Source organism: Dama dama, chromosome 33, assembly GCF_033118175.1.
Source record: "Dama dama isolate Ldn47 chromosome 33, ASM3311817v1, whole genome shotgun sequence".
In the NCBI taxonomy this organism is placed as follows: Eukaryota; Metazoa; Chordata; class Mammalia; order Artiodactyla; family Cervidae; genus Dama; species Dama dama.
Genome location: NC_083713.1, coordinates 27,604,886 through 27,625,151, shown reverse-complemented (window position 1 = coordinate 27,625,151; position 20,266 = coordinate 27,604,886). Strand labels below are relative to the sequence as shown.

Genomic DNA, 20,266 nt, shown 5'->3' with positions numbered 1-20,266 from the left:
TATTTCCTAAGTGGGCATATTTTAAATATTATCTTAATTTTGAGTTTTGGTGTGAGGGAGTTAATGACCTGCTTGCTCATGGTGAGGTTGCCATTTGTTTGGTCAGACTCTAGCCTCACCTCGCTACTGCTGGTGATCCTTTCATGTCTTGAATAATAAACTCTTCTTGACACATGTAACTTAATAAGCAGCCATGTAAAATAATAAGCAGTCTTTTGTTTTGGCCAGTTCAAATTGTACTGAAGGGGTGTGGTCAGCCTTCTCTACATGATGTTAGAGATTTCTTTAGGGTTGCATTCATTCTTGCAGTTGATTTCAGACTCCCCACCTCCTCTTTTTTAATTCTGTGTTACACTTGTGTTCATCTCACATTTTTGTGGCAGTATCTTGTACACATGAAACTCATCCTTTCCCAATTTGCTATGTGTTGACTTCTTTAGTTTAATAGTGAATTGAAGTTTTGTGAATTTTGTCCCTTTCAAAAAAACTAAGTATATCCGACTAGGTCAAAGTTATTAATTTCTGTGTATGTCCTTTAATCTCCATTCCTTAGGCAGATGATGTTGAGGGCAAAATTAGACAAATCATTCCACCTGGATTTTGCACAAACACAAATGATTTTCTTTCACTGCTGGAAAAAGAAGCTGATTTTAAGCCATTTGGAACCTTACTTCACACATACTCTGTTCTCAGTCCAACAGGAGGAGAAAACTTTACCTTTCAGATTTATAAGGTAAAGATAGATCTAAATGTTCCCTTACTTAATTTGCCTGAAACTCGTATTCTGTTTTGATGTGTTATTTTCAGTGATTTATTCTAACTTCAGGAAACAAGTCTTTGTCAGCACTAAAAACAAAGATCTGTTTTGTATGTGTGTCTGTGTACACATCTTAATCTGAGACTTCTAAACATTTTCCCACAGAATAGTTTTGTGTTCTGCAGACTTTTACTTACCTCTGTGATGAGTTTCACCTGACTTTTCCTGGCTTTTTCCCTAGGCTGACATGACATGTAGAGGCTTTCGAGAATATCATGAAAGGCTTCAGACCTTTTTGATGTGGTTTATTGAAACTGCTAGCTTTATTGACGTGGATGATGAAAGATGGCACTACTTTCTAGTGTAAGTACAGTTCTAAAGCAACAGTAGACCTTATTACCTCCACAAAGCCAGCATTTTAATTGTGGCAGCCCAATTATTGGGACAGTATAATGATATTTTTCCCAGGAAAGAAAAACTATTGTTTATGAGGCTTGAGTTTTCCTTCATTATGCTTTGGGAGACCTTGAGAATAGAGCCGAATTAAATGCTGTTGTCCGTTAGGGCTCTGAATGTAGGCTTAAACAGTAAAATGAGCTTTGCCTGTGTTTTCTTTTACTTGCCACCTATTCATCTTTATAATAGGCAAGTGCACTGAAGTGATGTAAAGAGGTCTGATTTATCCAAGTTGCTGCACACCAATTAAGTGAATTGTATATTCAGAACATAGCAGGTGTACCCATTGGGCCCTCACAGAGTAGCTTGCTGACACTGAAAATTCAGTCAGAGAATGGAAAAGAAAATGGACACTGCATGGGAGCGCGACTGTAATTGACCTGCTTGGCTTTCTGTTTTATCTGCAGATTTGAGAAGTATAATAAGGATGGAGCTACACTCTTTGCGACCGTAGGCTACATGACAGTCTATAATTACTATGTGTACCCAGACAAAACCCGGCCACGTGTAAGGTAATTGGCAGTATAACACGTGCCTTGTCTTTTATTTCAGAAGAAGGAACTGCTGAAGTTTCTAATACTTATTATAATAGTGTTGATTTGTTTTAAAAAATCACCATTATTCATTGGCTGTGTACTGATTTTTTTCATTGTTCCTTTTGAAACAATTTGGAACATTAAATGTTTACAATTCTGAGTGTCTCAGTGATTTTTGGAATTCTTAAAGATGGATTGAAAAAAAACTACACAAACTTTAAAATGTTTGTATTACTGTAGTGATTTGCAATCTGTAAACTGGTCAGGTTGTAATATTTTAATATAATTTCTTTACTATAGTCAAATGCTGATATTGACTCCATTTCAAGGTCAAGGCCATGGTGCTCAACTTCTTGAAACAGTTCACAGATACTACATTGCATCTCCTTCTGTTCTTGATATTACAGGTATGTAAATTTTGTTACTGAAAGAGCGTTTCTAAATCTCTACTAATTTTGATTTTGTCAGAAATAACTTTTATTTTAAATAGCAGCAGTCTCCTGAGGTCTTTGGAACTGTTTAAAGATGACTTAAGTTTCATTTTAAATCATAAGCCTTTTGTGGAATTGGATTGTATCTCTGAGTATGAAGTGCTTAATTAGTTGAACAAATTGAAGATAATGAACTGAATGTAAAATGGAAAATCTTGGTCAGGAATATGTATGTTGTAAGTATGGTATGAATATTTGTTCAGTCTATTTCTCAAGCATTTTATAAAGTTGATTTATCTTTTCATCTAACTTTATTGCTACTGTTAAATGATTTGGAAACTTGGGAGATAAAGAAGTAATTACTAAAGTTAGTTTATATCAAAAGTTATAAATTGACACTTTCACTAGCTTAGTGACTTGTAAAATTATAGAAACTTTACACAATCAATAACACTTCTTTTTAGCTAAGCTGAAAGTTGTTTAGCTTCTGTTTACCTATAGAGCTTGGACTTGGTGTACTACATGAGGGACTTTTTGGTGATTTTAGTCTGGAGATTAGGGTTTCCATAAGTAGTCTTTGTCCTCTCTAGTGGGTAATGTGCCAGCAGGGGTTGTTTCTGTGAAGCCTCTTAACCACTTTCTTCTGTCTACTCCAACCAATAAAGTCCTTGATACTTAGCGCCAATTAGCAGATAAAGAATTTTATTTCTTAAATCTCAGTGAAGAGTCATCAATAATGGTAGCCTTTATTCATTGCAAACTGAAGTCTCTAAAGAGAAAATGCTGAACATGTTAAAGGACTTCTGAATTTGAAAACTGGGTATTGGCCTTTATTTTCAGTGTTAACATTTCTTAACAAATTACTAAAAATGACTGATACATTTGTTCTCATTAAGATATTTCTCCTAGATTTCCATACTCAGCCTTTTTTAAAAAAGGACAGCGTTTTCTCTCTTCGGTGGTTTCGGTTGTGTATAGATCCATTATTTTGCACATTTTAAAAGCTTTTTGGATCTTTCGCAGGCTCCTGATTTCCCTTTGCAACCCAGAATATTCCTTATATTGAGATGGCCTTTTGCTTAATTGACATATAGCCAGATATAGTAAAAATTAAAACCTAACCATTGATGGCCTATGTTACAGGATAAGTTTTTGTGGCATAATTGCCACCCATTTTCTCTTTTTAGCACTTTTTTTTTTTTTTTTTTTAGCACATTATGCCTTATGACTTGCAGGATCTTATTTCCCAGACCAGGGATCGAACTTTGGCCCTGGCAGTGACAGTGTCGAGTCCTAACAACTGAACCGCCAGAGAATTCCCTTTTTTTTTTAGCACTTAAAGTAAAATACTGGAAAACAGTTCTTTATATCATGTGCCATTTTCCTTTTGAGGATGTCAGTATCATAAGATATATAGCATTTTAACACATCTTGGTTATATGATCTTACATACAGAATCAATGATTTATTTCTTTTAGAATTGCAAAGAGAGTTGCGTTTGACAGTAGAAATTCACCCTGGACTATTTGTCAGTGTTACTAACCTATCAGTGTATATTAAGAGTTAATTAAATCTGTTCTTTAAATATTCCTTGTAGTACTGGAATATGTTACATGGCTTTTTAGAATTTTATCTGTAAATTTTTTGTAATATGAAGAGTTAAAAGAGTTTTCTTTTAATGATAGAAGAGTATTAATGTTGGTAGATGATGTGTTTAACTTGGGGAAAAAAACTCAAGTTTTGAGCCCGTGTATCACTATCAATTTATATCCAAGCAAATTTCATCTTTTAAATGCATCACTTACAAATGCATCACTTATGGTAGCATAGAAACAAAGCAATTGAAGGATGTCACAGATTAATGGGTGTTACCATTTAGGTTCATTTTCAGGCTGACACCTTTAGTTTAAGTGCTTAAAGATGGAGTGGTGACTTGGCCACTTATACTAAAATTAAGCTACAAACAAAATATTGTTAGTCTATAATGCCTTATTTAAACCTGAGTGGAAATTTTTTTATACAAGTTTTTAATTTATGTGAAAATTACAGATAAGAATGTGGTGTGAGTTTTTTTAGATTCTTCTCAACAGTATTTCTCTTACCTTTGATGTGTTTTCCCCTAAAATTCTGGGGGGATATAAGTTACTTAAGTTACTTAAGCTTTCACCCATACTAAATTTTATTTTATACTGATACTAGCAACACAGTTCTTTTTTTCCAAACCAGTTCAGAAAGAGGTAGACTTGGATAAGCATGTGTGTCGCTGTTAGCACTTAAAAAATTTTTTTTCAAGAGATGCTTGCTTAAGAGTTTGTCGCTTAGTAGAGATTTAATTAAAGCAGCTTTATTGAGGTATGATTTCCATACCATTAAATTCACCATTTTAGGTGTATATATAGTCCAGTATTTTTAGTATACTTGCCTAGTTCTGTGGCCTGTTTTAGAATATCTCTGTCGCCATAAAAAGATTCCCTTGTGTCCACTTGCAGTCAGTCCCCATCCCCAGTCTCTTGTATTGAGATCTGTGATCCGTTTTGAGGTAAAGTTTGTGCATTATGTGCGGAAAGTTTCTAAATTAATCTTCTTTACATGTGATCATACAGTTTTTCCAGCAGTTTGCTAAAAAGACTATCCTTTCCTCTATTGAATTGCCTTGGTATCTTTGTTCAAAATAGGTTGACCATAAACATAAAGATTTGTTTCTGAACTCTCTAATCATCTGTGTCTGTAGTGCTGCTGGAACTACACTGTCTTGATATTTTTATTGTAGTTTTATTACTGAGGTTTTGTGTGTGTGTATGTGTGCGTGTGTTTTGCCTTAACAGTAATGTCAAGTTTAGCCTGTTAAATGCATAAGTTGAATTTGTGGAGCCTGTTTTGCCGGGGGGCTGTAAACTAAGCAGACATTTCTTCAAACAATTGATGAGTAGAGTTAGAAATGGGTACTGTCCTTGGCCAGGTGGGTGGGAATGGAGCAGAGACGAGGGACCTCAGAGACGCAGAGGCACACACTCCCGGAAGACAGTCCTGCTCTCAGTGAGCATCTACACAACACAGACTAGGGCTGGTTGCTGCAAGCTCAGCATCAGTGGACCATGGGTTTGTTGATCTCCTTGGGACTCAAATACTGCCTCACCCAGCCTTTGTGGCCTTGCTTTTGCTCTCTTTGGGCGTCATGGCTCCAGTAGTAGCAGAGCCTTGATCTTTATGTTGAGTTTTGAAACCAGGAAGTGAAAATCTGTTGTGTTCTTTTCCAGAATTGTTTTGGTGTGTTTTCATTAAAATTTTTGTTTGTTTTCTACGTCATTCATTTCCACTTTAACTTTTATTATTTTCTTCTTATTGCTTTGAGATTAATTTACTCTTTGTAGTTAAGATTGAAACTTAGGTTATTGATTTGATGTCCTTTTTTTCTAATAATATAGCTATATAAATAATTAATACTTAAATATTATTATATAAATACAAGTACTGGTTTTACTGATAATACAAATTTTAATAAATTGTGCTTTCATTTCATTCAGTTCACGTTGAAGTTTGATTATGATGTATTTAGATATGTAACACTGTGTTTTTCCTAGTTGAAGCTTGTTGAGCTGCTTGGGTATAGATAAAAATTTTTTCATCAAATTTGGAAAGTTTTTGGCCAGTATCTCCTCAGCTGTTCTCTCTCTTCCCTTTCTTTGAGACACACATTACAGTTACATTGGTATACTTGAATGGTTTTAATTTAGGTTTGTGTCAGTCCATTTTACATTTGATAAAGCTGCAGAGTACAAGTGAGGAAAACAAGGAGGTTATTGTAGTAGTTGGGAAAAAAAACACTGGTGGCAGCACATAGGAGAAGAATCAGACTGTCCTTCATGTTTCTGGGTGACTTGTATAACTGCATGATGTGACCAGATTAATAAAGAAAAGACTGAAGAATTAGACAAAGTAACTAATTACAGTGTTATGTTTATTTGGTGATTTTCTGTAGGTCTGCATTTGTTATTTGGTTTACTGTTGATTTCATTTTCTGTGTATTCCTAATCACAATTTCATACCAAACCGATGCCGTGACAGAATTTCACTTTACCACCTTAAAGCCATAGTCATATAATGTTACTTAATAATTACATGTATATGAAGTGCTGCATAGAAGTATAAAGACAGTATTTAGTACATATAGATTGAATGACTGACTGACTCAATCATAAAACTACCTTTAGCTCAGACTCTTTTTTTAATACAAATTTTATTGTGATATAGTTAACATGTCATACAGCCCTCTTATTTAAAAAGTGTACAGTGTTTCAAAAACACGTTTACAGTGCAGCCATCACCTTAACCTAATTTTGGAGTATTTCATTCTCCCAAAAAGAAACCCAGTACTCATTAGCAGTCACTTCTTTCCTCTTATTTCCCTACCCTTTCAACCCCCAACCAGTGCTGCATAGCCATTAATCTACTTTTTGTCTCTGTAGATTTGCCTATTTTGGACATTGGAATTGTACAATAAAATGACTGACTTCTTTCATTTGGCATAATGTTTTCAAGGTTCATCCTTGTTGTAGCATCCATTAGTACTTTATTGCCAAATATTCCATTGTATGGATATACTACATTTTATTTATCCATTCATCAGTTGATGGACATTTGGGTTGTTTCCACTTTTTGGCTCTTCAAAATAATGCTATTATGAATATTTGTGTACAAATTTTTGTGTGGACTTGTGTTTTCATATCTCTTGGGTACACATACCTAAGAGTGGAAATGGTGGAAAATCTAGTAACTATGTTTCCCCTTTTAAAGAAACACCAGACTGTTTTCCAAAGTGCCTGTGCCATTTTATATTTCCACCAGCAAGTACATGAGGATTTCAGTTTATCCACATCCTTGCTGATTCTTGTTATTGTCTTTTTTATTTTAGTCATCCTAGTGGACAAGAAATGGTATTTCATTGTGGTTTTGATTTGCATTTCCCTATGGCTAATAATGTTGAACATCCTTTCATGTGCTTATTGTGTGTATTTATATCTTCTTGAGAAATTCCTATTTAGATTCTTTGCCCATTTTCTAATTGGGTGGTGCGTGTTTGACCTTTTCTTATTGAATTACAATGTTTTTTATATAGAAAGTCTGGTTAAAGTTACATGTCATATATATGACTTGGGAATATTTTACCCCGTTCTGTAAGTTATCTTGTCATTTTCTTAAAGGTTATTACTTGAAGCACAAAAGTTATAAATTTTTATAAAGCCCTGTTTATCTACTTTTTCCTTAGTTGCTTGTCCTTCTGGTTCTGTTATCCAAGAAACCATTGCCTAACGAGACGTCTTGAAGATTTACTCCTCTATTTTCGTTTAGGTCTATGATGTATTTTGAGTTAATTTTTGTGTATTGTGTGAGGAAAGGGGGGCCAACCAACTTCATTCTTTTTGCTTATGGAGATCCAGTTGTCCAAGTGCCATTTGTTAAAAGACTATTGTTTCCCTCATTGAATTGTCAAGGCACCCTTCTCAGAAATTAATGGGCCAAAAAAAAAAAAATTAATGGGCCAAAAATGTATGGGTTTATTTTAAACTCTCAACTCAGTCCCATTGACCTACATGTCCATCTTTATACTAGTATCACAGTCTTGATTACTGTAGCTTTGGAGTAAATTTTGAAATCAGGAAATGTGAGTCTTCTATCTTTTGTTCTTTTTTCAAGGTTGTTTTGGCTATTCTCATTTCCTTGCATATCATTTTAGGATGAGTTTGTTAATTTCTGCAATAAAAAAAAGCCAGCTGGGATTTTGATGGGGATTGCATTGACTAGTTGGTAGAGAATTGATACTGTAACAAAATTGTTTTATGACCCATGAGCTAGCTCAGACTTCAGCATTCTTTGTTTATACCATCTATTAATTAGGGCTCACAGAAATGACATAATTTGCCTAAAGTCCTTCATCTATGAATGCCAGAACTGGGACTCAAACTCATGTTCTCTGACTATGAGTGTTTTTCCTACCTATCATGTTTCGGTATCTTCCTTGTCCACTGTTCAGTCTAATGTAGATAACATAGACAAACATAAAGGGAGATCTATGCTATTCAGATGCAATGAAGAAAGAATCAAAATCATATTCTCTAAATGAAAAAGTGTTTTGTAAAAGGAAGAACTTTTTTTAAATTAGGTTAAAGAAGCATAGAAGACTTTGAAGTTTATTAGATTAAAATAATTCAATTAGATTAAAATAAGTTATAAACTTAGCTTTGGAACCCTTAGCTATCAGAGAATGGCTTTTGGAATTGATTATCCAAACTTGAATCTCTTGTGTATACAGCTGCTTTAACTGAAAATGAAACTAAGGTACATATGATAACAAACTAGTCAAAAATTTACATTTGAAAAGGAGTAGTTCTAATTTCACAAATAATATATATGTATTATTTGCAAAAGGATTATACCTATGACTTTATTTGACAAAGATGATAGTGCTATTATTTGACTTACAATCTTTCATATTGTAACTTTTGTATTATATAATTCATTGAAGAATATTTGCCTTTCTAAGGTTAGGATGAATACTGAGGTTGCAGATGATGAATAGTTATGCTGGGTAAATGTTATTCTGCTTTCTTTCTTTAGCGGAAGATCCATCCAAAAGCTATGTGAAATTGAGAGACTTTGTGCTTGTGAAGTTTTGTCAAGATTTGCCCTGTTTTTCCCGGGAAAAGTTAATGCAAGGATTCAATGAAGATATGGCAATAGAGGCTCAACAGAAGTTCAAAATAAATAAGGTATTTTTATTCTGTAGAAGGAAAACATTTAAATTTTGAAAAAAACCATTTAAGCACATAATTTAAATGTTGCAAATACATTAAGAATACATGTGTAGGAAGTAGCAATGGTTAAGAATACAGGCCCTGGGACTTTCCTGGTGGTTCAGTGGTTAAGACTGCATTTCCACTGCAGCAGGCATGGGTTTAATCCCTGTTCAGGGAACTAAGACTAAGATCCCACGTGCCAAAAAAAAAAATAATACAGGCCCTGAAGCCAGATTGCCCAGGATAATCTGGCTTTACCACTTGCTCTTAGGGCATATACTTCCTTGTGCCTCAATTTTCTCATTAATAGAATGGGAAGATAATTGATTTCATGCCTACATTAAGTATAACAAGAAAATGATTATTCAAATTGGTAAAGTAGTTAGTGCCCCTGGAGATTATATTGATGGGAGGAGGATTAGAATAAAACATTTAACTTTCACTTTTTATACTTCTAGATGTATTTGTTTGAATTTTAAAGTAATATCTTAAGTACAGGCAAATAATATAGGAATTCAGAGGAAATTATTATATTTATGTTAGCAAGAAATCAGAATATTTCATAGTGGGGATACATTTGATCTTAGCCTTGAACAAGGGGTAGGTTTTCGAATATAAAAGTATGAGGGATGAAGAGTATTCCAGTAATGAGGACTAGTACTCGGTACCGTTGACCTCCCCTCCCTTCGCTTCTAAGACACTACAGTTCCTAGTTTTTCAATTAACCACTGTGCTTATCTTTTTTGAGATATTGTCACTGGCTTCTACATTTTTGTATGCTCCCTAAATAGAATTCTTCCCCAGAGTTTTTTTTATCCAATCCTCATTTCTCCTCATTCTACTTAATTCTACCTGAGAGAGCTCATCTATTACATCTGCAATCCAGATTTTCCTCCTGAGATCCAAAACTATGCCAAATGTTCACTGGTCACTGACCTTCAACAAACAGCTTAATTTGAATTGAAACTTTCCATCTTCTCCTGCATAAAAACACTTTAATGGGTTCATGGTTTTAAGATAAAATACAATTTTAGAAATAACATATCTCAGACTGTATTAAACCTTTAATTAGCTAGAATTTATTTAATAGCACCGCTTTTAAGAGAAAGAGAATATGAACACATTATTATTGAGATTAAAGCTCCTCAGTATGGCACACAGACAGCATCATCATCTGGCCCGTGCCTGCTCAGCTTCCTCCCACTTTGCCATATGCTTTGGCTCTCCTGAGCCTCTTGCCCTTTCCCCATTGTGCTACAACTTTACTCCTTTAATGTACCTGTATATCAACTATTCCCTGTGCCTGATACTGCCTTCTCCTGTTTCTTCGTCTTTGCCTGGCCAGGTAGTACATTTTTCAGGCTCAGTTCAGGTGTTTCTTCCAGAAAGTTCAGTATTATCTTAACCTATGTATACCTGACCTCTTCCTCACTCCCAATAAATACATAAGTGGAATGACAGAAATAGGAAAACTATAGGCCTACTCCTTTGGCTTCAGTGTTACCACAACTTCCTGATTTTTCTTGTATTTTTTTTTTTTTTTTTTTTTACAGTTTTTCTTTGTCTGCTCATTAACTGGCACTATACTACAGGGTTCTGACCTCCCCCTGCCCCCACACCCCCAGCTTCACTGTGTATGTTTTCCTTGGACTGTCTTAACAGTTAACCAGTCTTAAGGTTTAAACTCTTGCCTTGTATACTGATATTGCTTAAATCCTTATCCTTAGTCTAGAATTTTCTTCAGATTTATATGTTCTCCTGCCTCATAAATCTCTCCTACCCTGTGAAAATTTCACTGTCATTCCATGCCCTCCTCCACAGTCAGTCTTCCTCCTCTTCTAGAATCCTTGTCCCCTTAGTAGTACTGTTTGTGCTGTCTCAGTTACTACCATCATCATTTTTTGCCTGATTTAATAACTGAACTTTCTGATTGGTCTCCTTACCCTTCTTTTGCTACCATTTTCATGTAGCTGATTTACTTGCAGTTTTTTTCATTTTGTGTCCCAGCAGTGTTAAACTACTTCTGCACGTGTGTACATGAGACATGCACACCCATATAGTGGCCTCCCCTGTTTTAAGAACAGGATGCTCCCTTTCCTTTAAGATTCACTCAGGTTTTATTCCCCCAGGAATCCTCTTCTAACATCGTTCCCCATTCTCAGGCTGTGCTGCCATAATGTCCTGTGCACATTTCTATCATGAAGTTAACCATCCCTCATTTGTGTTACACAGTGGACCGCTTGCCTTCTTGCGGGCGGAGACTGTATCTTTTACTGCTTTTTGTCTGGCACCAAGCACAATTTCTTGCCTGTGGCAGGTATTCAGTATATGATGTATGCTTTTGGGAAAGTGTTACTATTTGTAATTTGAAATGTTCATGTTCTTCTTTGGTTTATTAGCAACATGCAAGACGGGTTTATGAAATTCTTCGACTACTGGTAACTGACATGAGTGATGCTGAACAATACAGAAGCTATAGACTGGATATTAAAAGAAGACTAATTAGCCCATATAAGGTAGGACTTTGAAGAGTCTTAAAGATTATTTTCTTGTCACTGTTGAAAATGAAGAAAATCTAGCAAATGCCAATGTGTGGGAGAGTCCAAATCATTCTGCTAAATTAACTTTCACGAAAGTAAAAATATTCTTCCAGTTATAAGAATTCTCCCTGTCATAATTTTCCAGTGTAAACTATAAATGTTTCCATTCACTTAAAAACTAATCCCAAGGATAGTCTCCTCATGGTTATTTTTTTCATTTGTATGCATCTTTTAAAAAACTGAATGCCCAGAATCTTCCCTAACAAATTATCTTGTTTGTTTTTTCCATTGTTTTTTTATTTGTCCCTATCTTCTGCTTAAATTTGCTTCTTTCTTCCTAAATATGGCCTTGGTTGCCTTTTGTAACCCCTGTACTTGACCATAGCTGAAATCCCACCTTAACTGTTGTTTACCTGTTTTGTCATTGTTCTTGCTCCTTTACCTCCTGCTTTTTTCCATTTCCTTTCTTTTCCTTTAACTCAAAAATATTCCCCTCCTAGATCAGGTCTGGCCTCCTCATCTTTTGGCCATTATTAAGGTAGATATTGTCTATACCAACTTGTGTGGAGGAAGATTTGTGATTCTTGTAGCTGGGCAGTAATCTGATTGGAGAGAATATTCATTTATTTATTCAACAACTAATTACTGGGTGCTGCATTTGTTTATACTATACCTAGAGGCTTATATAGCACCATAGTTGGGAACATGAATGACAAATTTGAATCTATCTTAAGGTTTAAGGAGGTCAGTTAATAATTAGTAATTAATATATCAAATGCATAGTTGTGATTTTTATGTTTTTTCTAAATTAATCCAAGTTTTATTTATCATAGATTCTGCTTTATAGAGCCAGTCTTTTTGAATGTTAATAGTATATAGAGTCACACTACTCCTCGTTGAATCTCAGCTTTTTTCCTTTATCATATCTTGTTTGCAGTGCAATTGTATTTCTTAATTTGTTATAATTCTAAAATAGCACATTCTGAATATAAAAATAATTATTTGCCTGAACTACAAATCCTTGTAGTCTGGAATTCATATATTTTTTTCTTCATAGTGCCATTTCATTAAGCAGTTTAATGGAATACTTAAATTTAATCAATTAATAAAATCAATTTAATTGATTTTCTAACTTAGAAACTACCATCTGCATATAACAGGTTGTAATAAATTATAACAACTATTCCCCAAAATTTGTCAGAAATAACATTTTATTCTTTATCAATCTTTTATGTTTGTCAACTCAGAAACTTCAGAAAATTGGTAGAAATGGTACTTTCCAAAGATTTTGATCTTTAATATTAACTTGTTAGCTGGAAAATTTCTTCATGATGAATGAAATTGGGTATATAGAACAATATAATTAGATGTTAGCATGACAACATTTAAGAGTATTAAAACTTTTAGTAATTTATTAAATTATGTATCAGATACTTGTGACATTTTATATAGGCAGATGCAGCAAAGAAAAGATGATTTCTAAGTATAAATAGCAGTCATTTATGCCAAATGGGAATATCTATAGCTCATAAAAGCAAGTATTGTCTATGCTTAAGAAGAATAGACAAGATTTTTTTTTACATTATTAAGTATCCTCACCTGTCTAGCAAGTTCACCTGATCTAAAAGACGACCAAAAACTGGTTATTAAACTATTTAAATTCTTAACAGCTAAAATCGGTATCACCATCCTTGCACTCATACAAAATATTAAATTCTTTAGATACTTGCTCAAACCCTATTTATAGTATGCCAATTTTAATGAGTTTAGTTATCCAGTATTCTGTCTCATTGAGAAAACCAAGAAATCTTGATCTGGGTTGATAGCCACAATGTGATAGAAAACCTACCACAAACTTGGTAAAAGCCTGGAAATAGTTGAATCCCCTGTACGCATGGGAAGAGTTAGAAGATTTCTTTGTTGAATGTTTGCAGATGGTTTTCTCCAGTTTGTCATTCCAAGCTGATACTCATATACTGTGCTGTGCTATCACAGCATTCTGAAATGCAAAATTATATTTAAGAATAAAGTAAAACTGCTTAATACTGAGTGTGACTTTGAATTTCTTAAAAGTCTTTAAAATATATGCCAAATGGGGAAAGTTTGGAATCTGGAATTCATGTTTTACTTTAACACATTTTATGATAAGAAAGTGTAACTTAGATTGTCATAAGTCATTACGGAGGAATGGAATTGTTTGTTGATAGCAAAGTCCACCAATTCTGTGCTGCCTTTTTTTAAGGGCTCAAATTTCCATATCAGTTTAGTCACACTGTCCCACTAAGAAATTTTTTTGGGTAGATATTAGAAGAAGTTATACCGTACTTTAAAAGTTCTTTAAGTACTGATAATTTATTTGTATCCATGCCAAGAAGGGATAAAAATAATTTGTATTAACTAGAATCATTTTAAAAACACAAAAAGAATTTCTTTAGTACAGAAGTAATTTTCAGGTGTTCAAGAAAAGATAAATTTGAACAATTTGACTAAAAAAAAGAAAAGTTGGTGCAGCTGCTTGGTTTTAGCATTTAAATTTTTATATTGTTTCATAGGTATATTTTAATTCATAATTGGTTTGCAAGTATAAAATTTAGAATCATTGTTATAATAGCATTGGATTTGGAATCAGAAAACTCAGTTTTGAGGTCTAGTTTTACCTTTTACAAATTGTGTGTGTTGACAATTTATTAAAATCTGGGTATTAATAAATTTAAATATATTTAAATATAAATATTTTTATTTATATAAATACATATGTTTATTTAAATATAAATAAATTTAGTTTAAATTAGTAAACTCTAAAATGGAAGTACTTCCATAGTGAGGAACTGAAGCGAAAGAAATACAATACAATACAATGTGCATGTTTTTAAAGATAGCCTTTTGATAAGTCTTAGGACTTGTTACTGTCTCCACACCATTATTATTTTTAAATTCTTGCCAAAAACCTTATTTCTGTAGTTCACAAAAGAGACTGGTTGAGCAGATAGAAACTAAGGCGCTCTTAGAGGTGATGGAATTTTTGAGATATTTGTAAACCTTCTTGGAACCTCTGAAAACTAGGCAAGAAGAAAGAGTTGTTTTCTGGACCTTTTAACACATTGTATGTGTTAAAACCAAATGTTAACATAAATAAACTGACACTAATATGATCTTTAATTTTTCTGCATTAATTAAAATTATCCACAGCCTTAATCTATGAAGGAATTAACTTTCTGTTTGTTTTTGGAGGGAGAAATTTCTTCTGAGCCTATAGGAGGTCTATTCCAGTCTTATGGAGTTCTGTCTTTCAGTATTTCATTTGTACTCCCAATGTAAGTCACTTGCTGGATAGAGGTGATCCCCAATCAGCTTATTTTTTTAAGTTTTTTTTTAAAAACACAGTTTAAAAGATGAATTTATAATAGTTCATATATTTACAAAGCAGTATACATAGTTTTAGGAATATTAAAATCAATAAAACAAATAGCTCAAATAACTTATTTTAAAAATAACCATAGTTTACATGCTCATGAGGAACTTCTACAATAGTTTCATAGTTTTCCATAAAGCTAGTACATGTATTTTTTATTCCTAGGTACTTAGAGCTCTTAAATTTAATTCAGAGATGTATTGCCATGTCAATAAAAATTATAATAGAAATTAATTCTGACATCCATCTGAAAAAACTGACAATGAAATTGAAGGTGGCAATGAAGGGGGAGATAAAATGGGGAAGTAAACACTCTTAAGAGATCTGTTGTTTTTCTTCAGTCACTATGTTGTGTCTGACTCTCTGTGACCCCATGGACGCAGTACACCAGGTTCCCTGTCGTTCACTATCTCCTGGAGTTTGCTCAGATTCATGTCCATTGAGTCAGTGATACTGTCTAACCATCTCATCCTCTGCTGCTGCCTCTCCTTTTGGCTTCAGTCTTTCCCAGTATCAGGGTCTTTCCCAGTGAGTCAGCTCTTCGCATCAGGTAGCCAAAGTATTGGAGCTTCAGCTTTGGCATCAGTCTTTCCAATGAATATTCAGGGCTGATTTCCTTTAGGATTGATTGGTTTGATCTTGCAGTCCAAGGGACTCTCAGGAGTCTTCTCTAGCACCACAGTTCAAAAGCATCAGTTCTTCTGTGCTCAACCTTCTTTATGTATGGTCCAGCTCTCACATTGTACATTTGTCAGCAAAGTGATGTCTCTGCTTTTTAGTACGGTGTCTAGTTTTGTCATAGCTTTCCTTCCCAGGGAGCAAGCATCTGTTACTTTCAGGGCTGCAGTCACCATCTGCAGTGATTTTGGAGCCCAAGAAAAAAATCGGTCACTGTTTCCACTTTTTCCTCTTCTATTTGCCACGATGGGACCAGATACCGTGATCTTAATTTTCTTAATGTTGAGTTTTAAAACAAGTTAGTAATTTAAAACAGTATGTCACTGACACATGATTCATTCTGTGGGTTATTTGCAGCAGAATTGATAGTTAATATTTAAGAATTAAAATGATGGTTCTGTTGTATACGAGAATTTAATATGATTGGAGGCATAATCAAGCAATGGGGTTAGATTATAAATGGGGTTATTTTATAAATGTTATAACTGGTTAGCAGTTTAGAAGAATAATTTTTTTTCTCATTACATATCATGATAATTTTTGGATGCATTACCTTTTAGTTCCTGAGCTGTTTGCTTAATTTGGGTGCTGCTAAGAGGCAGTTGTGCCTCTTGGCCAAAAAAAAGTAACTTTCACAGCAGAAACAAAGCATTTATTATCCACATGATTGAAGAGTAAGGAATATACTGTCCTTCCAGGCCTTGGGAGTAATAAATCTGAATTTTCATCACTTCTCTAGAACTACCGTTCACAATGTGATTAGAAGATCAGCAACATTGGGAATTCTCTGGTGGTCCAGTGATTAAGAGGGGCCATGGGTTCAATCCCTGGTTGGCAAACTAAGAGTCCCCCAAGCAGCGCAGGCGCACACACACACACACACACACACACACACACAAAATCAGCAACATTAGCATACACACACACACACACACACAATCAGCAACATTAGCATACACACACACACACACACACACACACACACACACACACACACACACACACACACACACACACACACACACACACACACACACACAATCAGCAACATTAGCATCCCCCAGACCTACTGAATGAGAACCTGCGTTTTAACAAGCTTCCCAGTTGATCTTTGTGCACATTTAAGTTGGAGAAGCACTGCATGTCTTATATTCCAAAACTATTAGGGTTTTCTTTGAGAGACATTTATTAGTTTTTAGGATGGAGTTAAGATAACTGTTTTCAGGATTTTTTTTTTTTTTTTTTTGTATTTGGTAGGCAGTTATATAGGAATTCAGAATGCAGACTTCTAATTAGATCATCAGGGGTTGGAGCCTGGCTTCTCGGCTTACTGCCTCTATGACAAGTTATTTAACACCTGCACCTTTTTTTTCTTTATCAGTTGAAGAAAGTTATAGTACCTATATCATAGTTTTTAGGATTACATGAGTTAATATATGTGATTTCTGATCTCTATATAAAGTTAACTCTTTATTACATGTTTAAATGAAAGAGGATATGATCTAGAGTAGTTTATCCAAAATGTATGAAAGCGAAAGTCGCTCAGTCGTGTCCAACTCTTTGCGACCGTGGACTGTAACCTGCCAGGCTTCTCTGTCCATGGAATTCTCCAGGTCAGAATACTGGAGTGGGTAGCTGTTCCTTCTCTAGGATCTTCCCAACCCAGGGATTGGATCCAGGTTTCCCGCATTGCAGGCAGATTCTTTATCGTCTGAGCCACCAGGGAAGCCCAAGGATACTGGAGTGGGTAGCCTATCCCTTCTCCAGCGACTCTTCCCGACCCAGGAATCGAAACAGAGTCTCCTGCATTTCAGGTGGATTCTTTACCAGCTGAGCTACCAGGGAAGTCTAAAATGTATGAAAGTTTCTCATATTACAGTGTTATATATAATGCAATATTGCCACACACCTAGGAATCTTGGAGTCATTCTGCATTCTTTCCCCACATCATCCAGTGTTTTCTTCCCTAAGTCTGTTCTGTACCTTCCATCTCTGCTGTTACTAAGCAGACTTGGTCTAGGCTTTCATCATCTCTTGAATTCTTAAACTAACTGCTAACTTGGTCCCCTCCAGACCCATCCTCAGCATACTAACCGTATTATTCTGATTGTAACCTGTCTAAAAGTTATCAGCTTCTTAGGGTGGTGCAAATCTGTTTCCTGAGAAATGGTAGTTTCCTTCTCAGTGAAATGGAGAGGGTTTAATAAGATAATGTATGTCTATAGACAGTAGAGACTCAATAAATGCTAATTAATATTGTTTTTTAAAGTGTGACAGTTTTTGGCTTATCTTCCTGAAACTTTCCCAACAGTTTATGGTAACATTAATATGTGGTCCATAAATACATCGCTGGGTAAGGGAACTCAGAAATGATAGTGGCAGAAGAAGCCAGCTTGGAATTAAGATTAATGTAATTAATGATTAAATCGATGAAATAATAGCACTTAATCTCAGTTGTCTTTCTTCAGTTACAGTACCTTATTTATTAAAGAAATATTTGAGTATCTGTACTGGCCAGTTCTTTATTATGCTTTGGAGAGGGGGCTGTCACTCACATACCTATATTTACCATTAATTGATACAAATTCCATGTCTTTTGGAACCTTCTTTTTAGCGGGTTGTAATTCACATTAACATTATGTTTAGGCTTCCTTAAAAATGTATGGGATAGATTTGGGCATATTCCTACTACTATTATTTTTAACACTGGAGACATAGTTTTTTATATCAGCTTTCTTAGGCTAACCAATAATCGTGTTTGTTACTTAGAAAAAACAGAGAGACCTTGCTAAAATGAGAAAATGTCTCAGACCGGAAGAACTGACAAACCAGATGAACCAGATAGAAATAAATATGCAACATGAACAGCTGGAAGAAAGCTTTCAGGAACTTGTGGAAGATTATCGACGTGTCATTGAACGCCTCGCTCAAGAGTAGAGGTTATACTGCTCTGTACAGAAAGTTTGCAAATTTCTGTACATGTGTTGTGAAAATCAGATGATGACTTTAATTTTAAAAAATCTTGTAACATTTTGCTTACATTAAAAGTTATCTATCTTTAGTTGAATATTTTCTTTTGGAGAGATTGTATATTTTAAAATACTGTTTAGAGTTTATGAGCATATATTACATTTAAAAAGATATAGCTTCTGAAATACCACTGCAATTACTTCCCTTCTTAAATAGTGTAATAAATGCTTAGTTATGATATGTTAATGTGTGCTGATATGATTTTTGAATACTTATGATTAACTTCTTCCATCTTGTTAAAAACCTTTAGGTTTTAAGCTTTTATTATTCCTCCCACACTTTGCTTCTAAGCTTTTAACACATTTCTTTAAGGTCTTCCTAGTAATCTTTGTCTTGCTATGTGATTTTTCTAAGTAGAAAATGCTCTAAAAGTAGAATTGTTTTAAATAAACTATTAATCACTTGTTAGGAGTGGGGTGGGTAAGAGCGAGAAGGGAAACTAAATACAGCCTGAAACCTAGATGTTTGGCACCAAATATTAATTGAAGATAATTCAGAAGTTGCCATAAACATTTTATAAATAGTAAAATACAAATCAGTTAACAAAAGTCTAGTTTACACACTGCTGTTGAAATATGTAAAATGAGGTTGTGATTTAATGTAAGGTTATCAAGATGTTGAAGTCTAAGAAGGAAAAAAAAAAGATAAATTGCTTAATATAGTCCTTATTTTATTGAAGCAGAACTAAATAAGTTGCTTGATGGTCATTAAAAGTAAAGCCTTGATTTTTTTAACGTGTGCCAGTAAGCCAAGTATTGTATGACATTAAAAATGGGATGTAAGTTGAACTTTACTTTTTTTTTTCAGTTGAACTTTACTTTTAAAATCTGATTTGTTCAATGCTCAAGGCAAAAATCCCATCTTGGACAAGCACTAACTTGTCCTTCATCAGCTTTTTTTCATCAGTAAATTCTGTCAAACACAGAAGCAAAGTGAGTAGTACCCTCTGGACACAAAATAGTTGTGGCCACCAGCATACCAATGGCACTAAAGCCAGACCTTTAAAATAAGAGTTTTGCGAATGTTTCAGACAGTCTCATCTCAAAAGTTTATATACATAAAACTTGATTTCTGAGAGTACATATACGTACCTACGTCATACAGACAGAATGAACCAATGCAAAGCCCTTCTGAAGCTATATGGAAAAAATGTGTTTTCCATCTGAATTTATTATAAGATTTTAAATATTTTAATTCGGAAATTAACAATTGATGCCTAAAAATGAGCTCTGAGGAGAAAAAATCAGTACAATCTAAATTATCTTTCAACATCCTTCTTCATGTAGAAACCAGAAAAAGTCAATGTGATACCAGTTTCTGTAGTTTTTTAAAAAAAAACAATATTCTGTGGTTAAAAGTCTAGTTTATTAGCATTACTCTTTCAGACTTGAAAGGCTGTACTTTCATTTTGAGTTAGACGAGTAAGTCTGATATAAGATCTTTACTTAGAACAGGATAGTTAAATACCAGGACAGATATATAGAACCATGTATGAAACCCAATGCAGCTACCTTTTGGGCTTAGTGGTCACTTCTTACCCTGTGGTAGCAGCCTTCATCCCCTTTATCATCCACATACACATAGGTGTACAGTATTTGCTGCCTTTACCTTTTTCCCTTCCTCCCCTCCACT

General features: G+C 34.4%; 1 protein-coding gene across 2 annotated transcripts in view; it reads left to right on the top strand.

Annotated features, from left to right (window-relative positions):
- HAT1 (histone acetyltransferase 1) overlaps window positions 1-19,422 on the top strand; it is a 40,144-nt gene extending 20,722 nt beyond the window's left edge. The window contains exons 5-11 of one of the 2 annotated variants that reach the window (XM_061135791.1): window positions 554-733; window positions 999-1,120; window positions 1,621-1,725; window positions 2,050-2,156; window positions 8,796-8,947; window positions 11,374-11,490; window positions 18,374-19,422. In XM_061135791.1, coding sequence (XP_060991774.1) covers window positions 554-733; window positions 999-1,120; window positions 1,621-1,725; window positions 2,050-2,156; window positions 8,796-8,947; window positions 11,374-11,490; window positions 18,374-18,541 — 951 coding nt within the window. In that variant the 3' untranslated portion in view covers window positions 18,542-19,422. The remainder of the gene's footprint in view (window positions 1-553; window positions 734-998; window positions 1,121-1,620; window positions 1,726-2,049; window positions 2,157-8,795; window positions 8,948-11,373; window positions 11,491-18,373) is intronic. The other variant, XM_061135792.1, reaches the window with a different exon arrangement.
- Window positions 19,423-20,266: the final 844 nt, after the last annotated feature.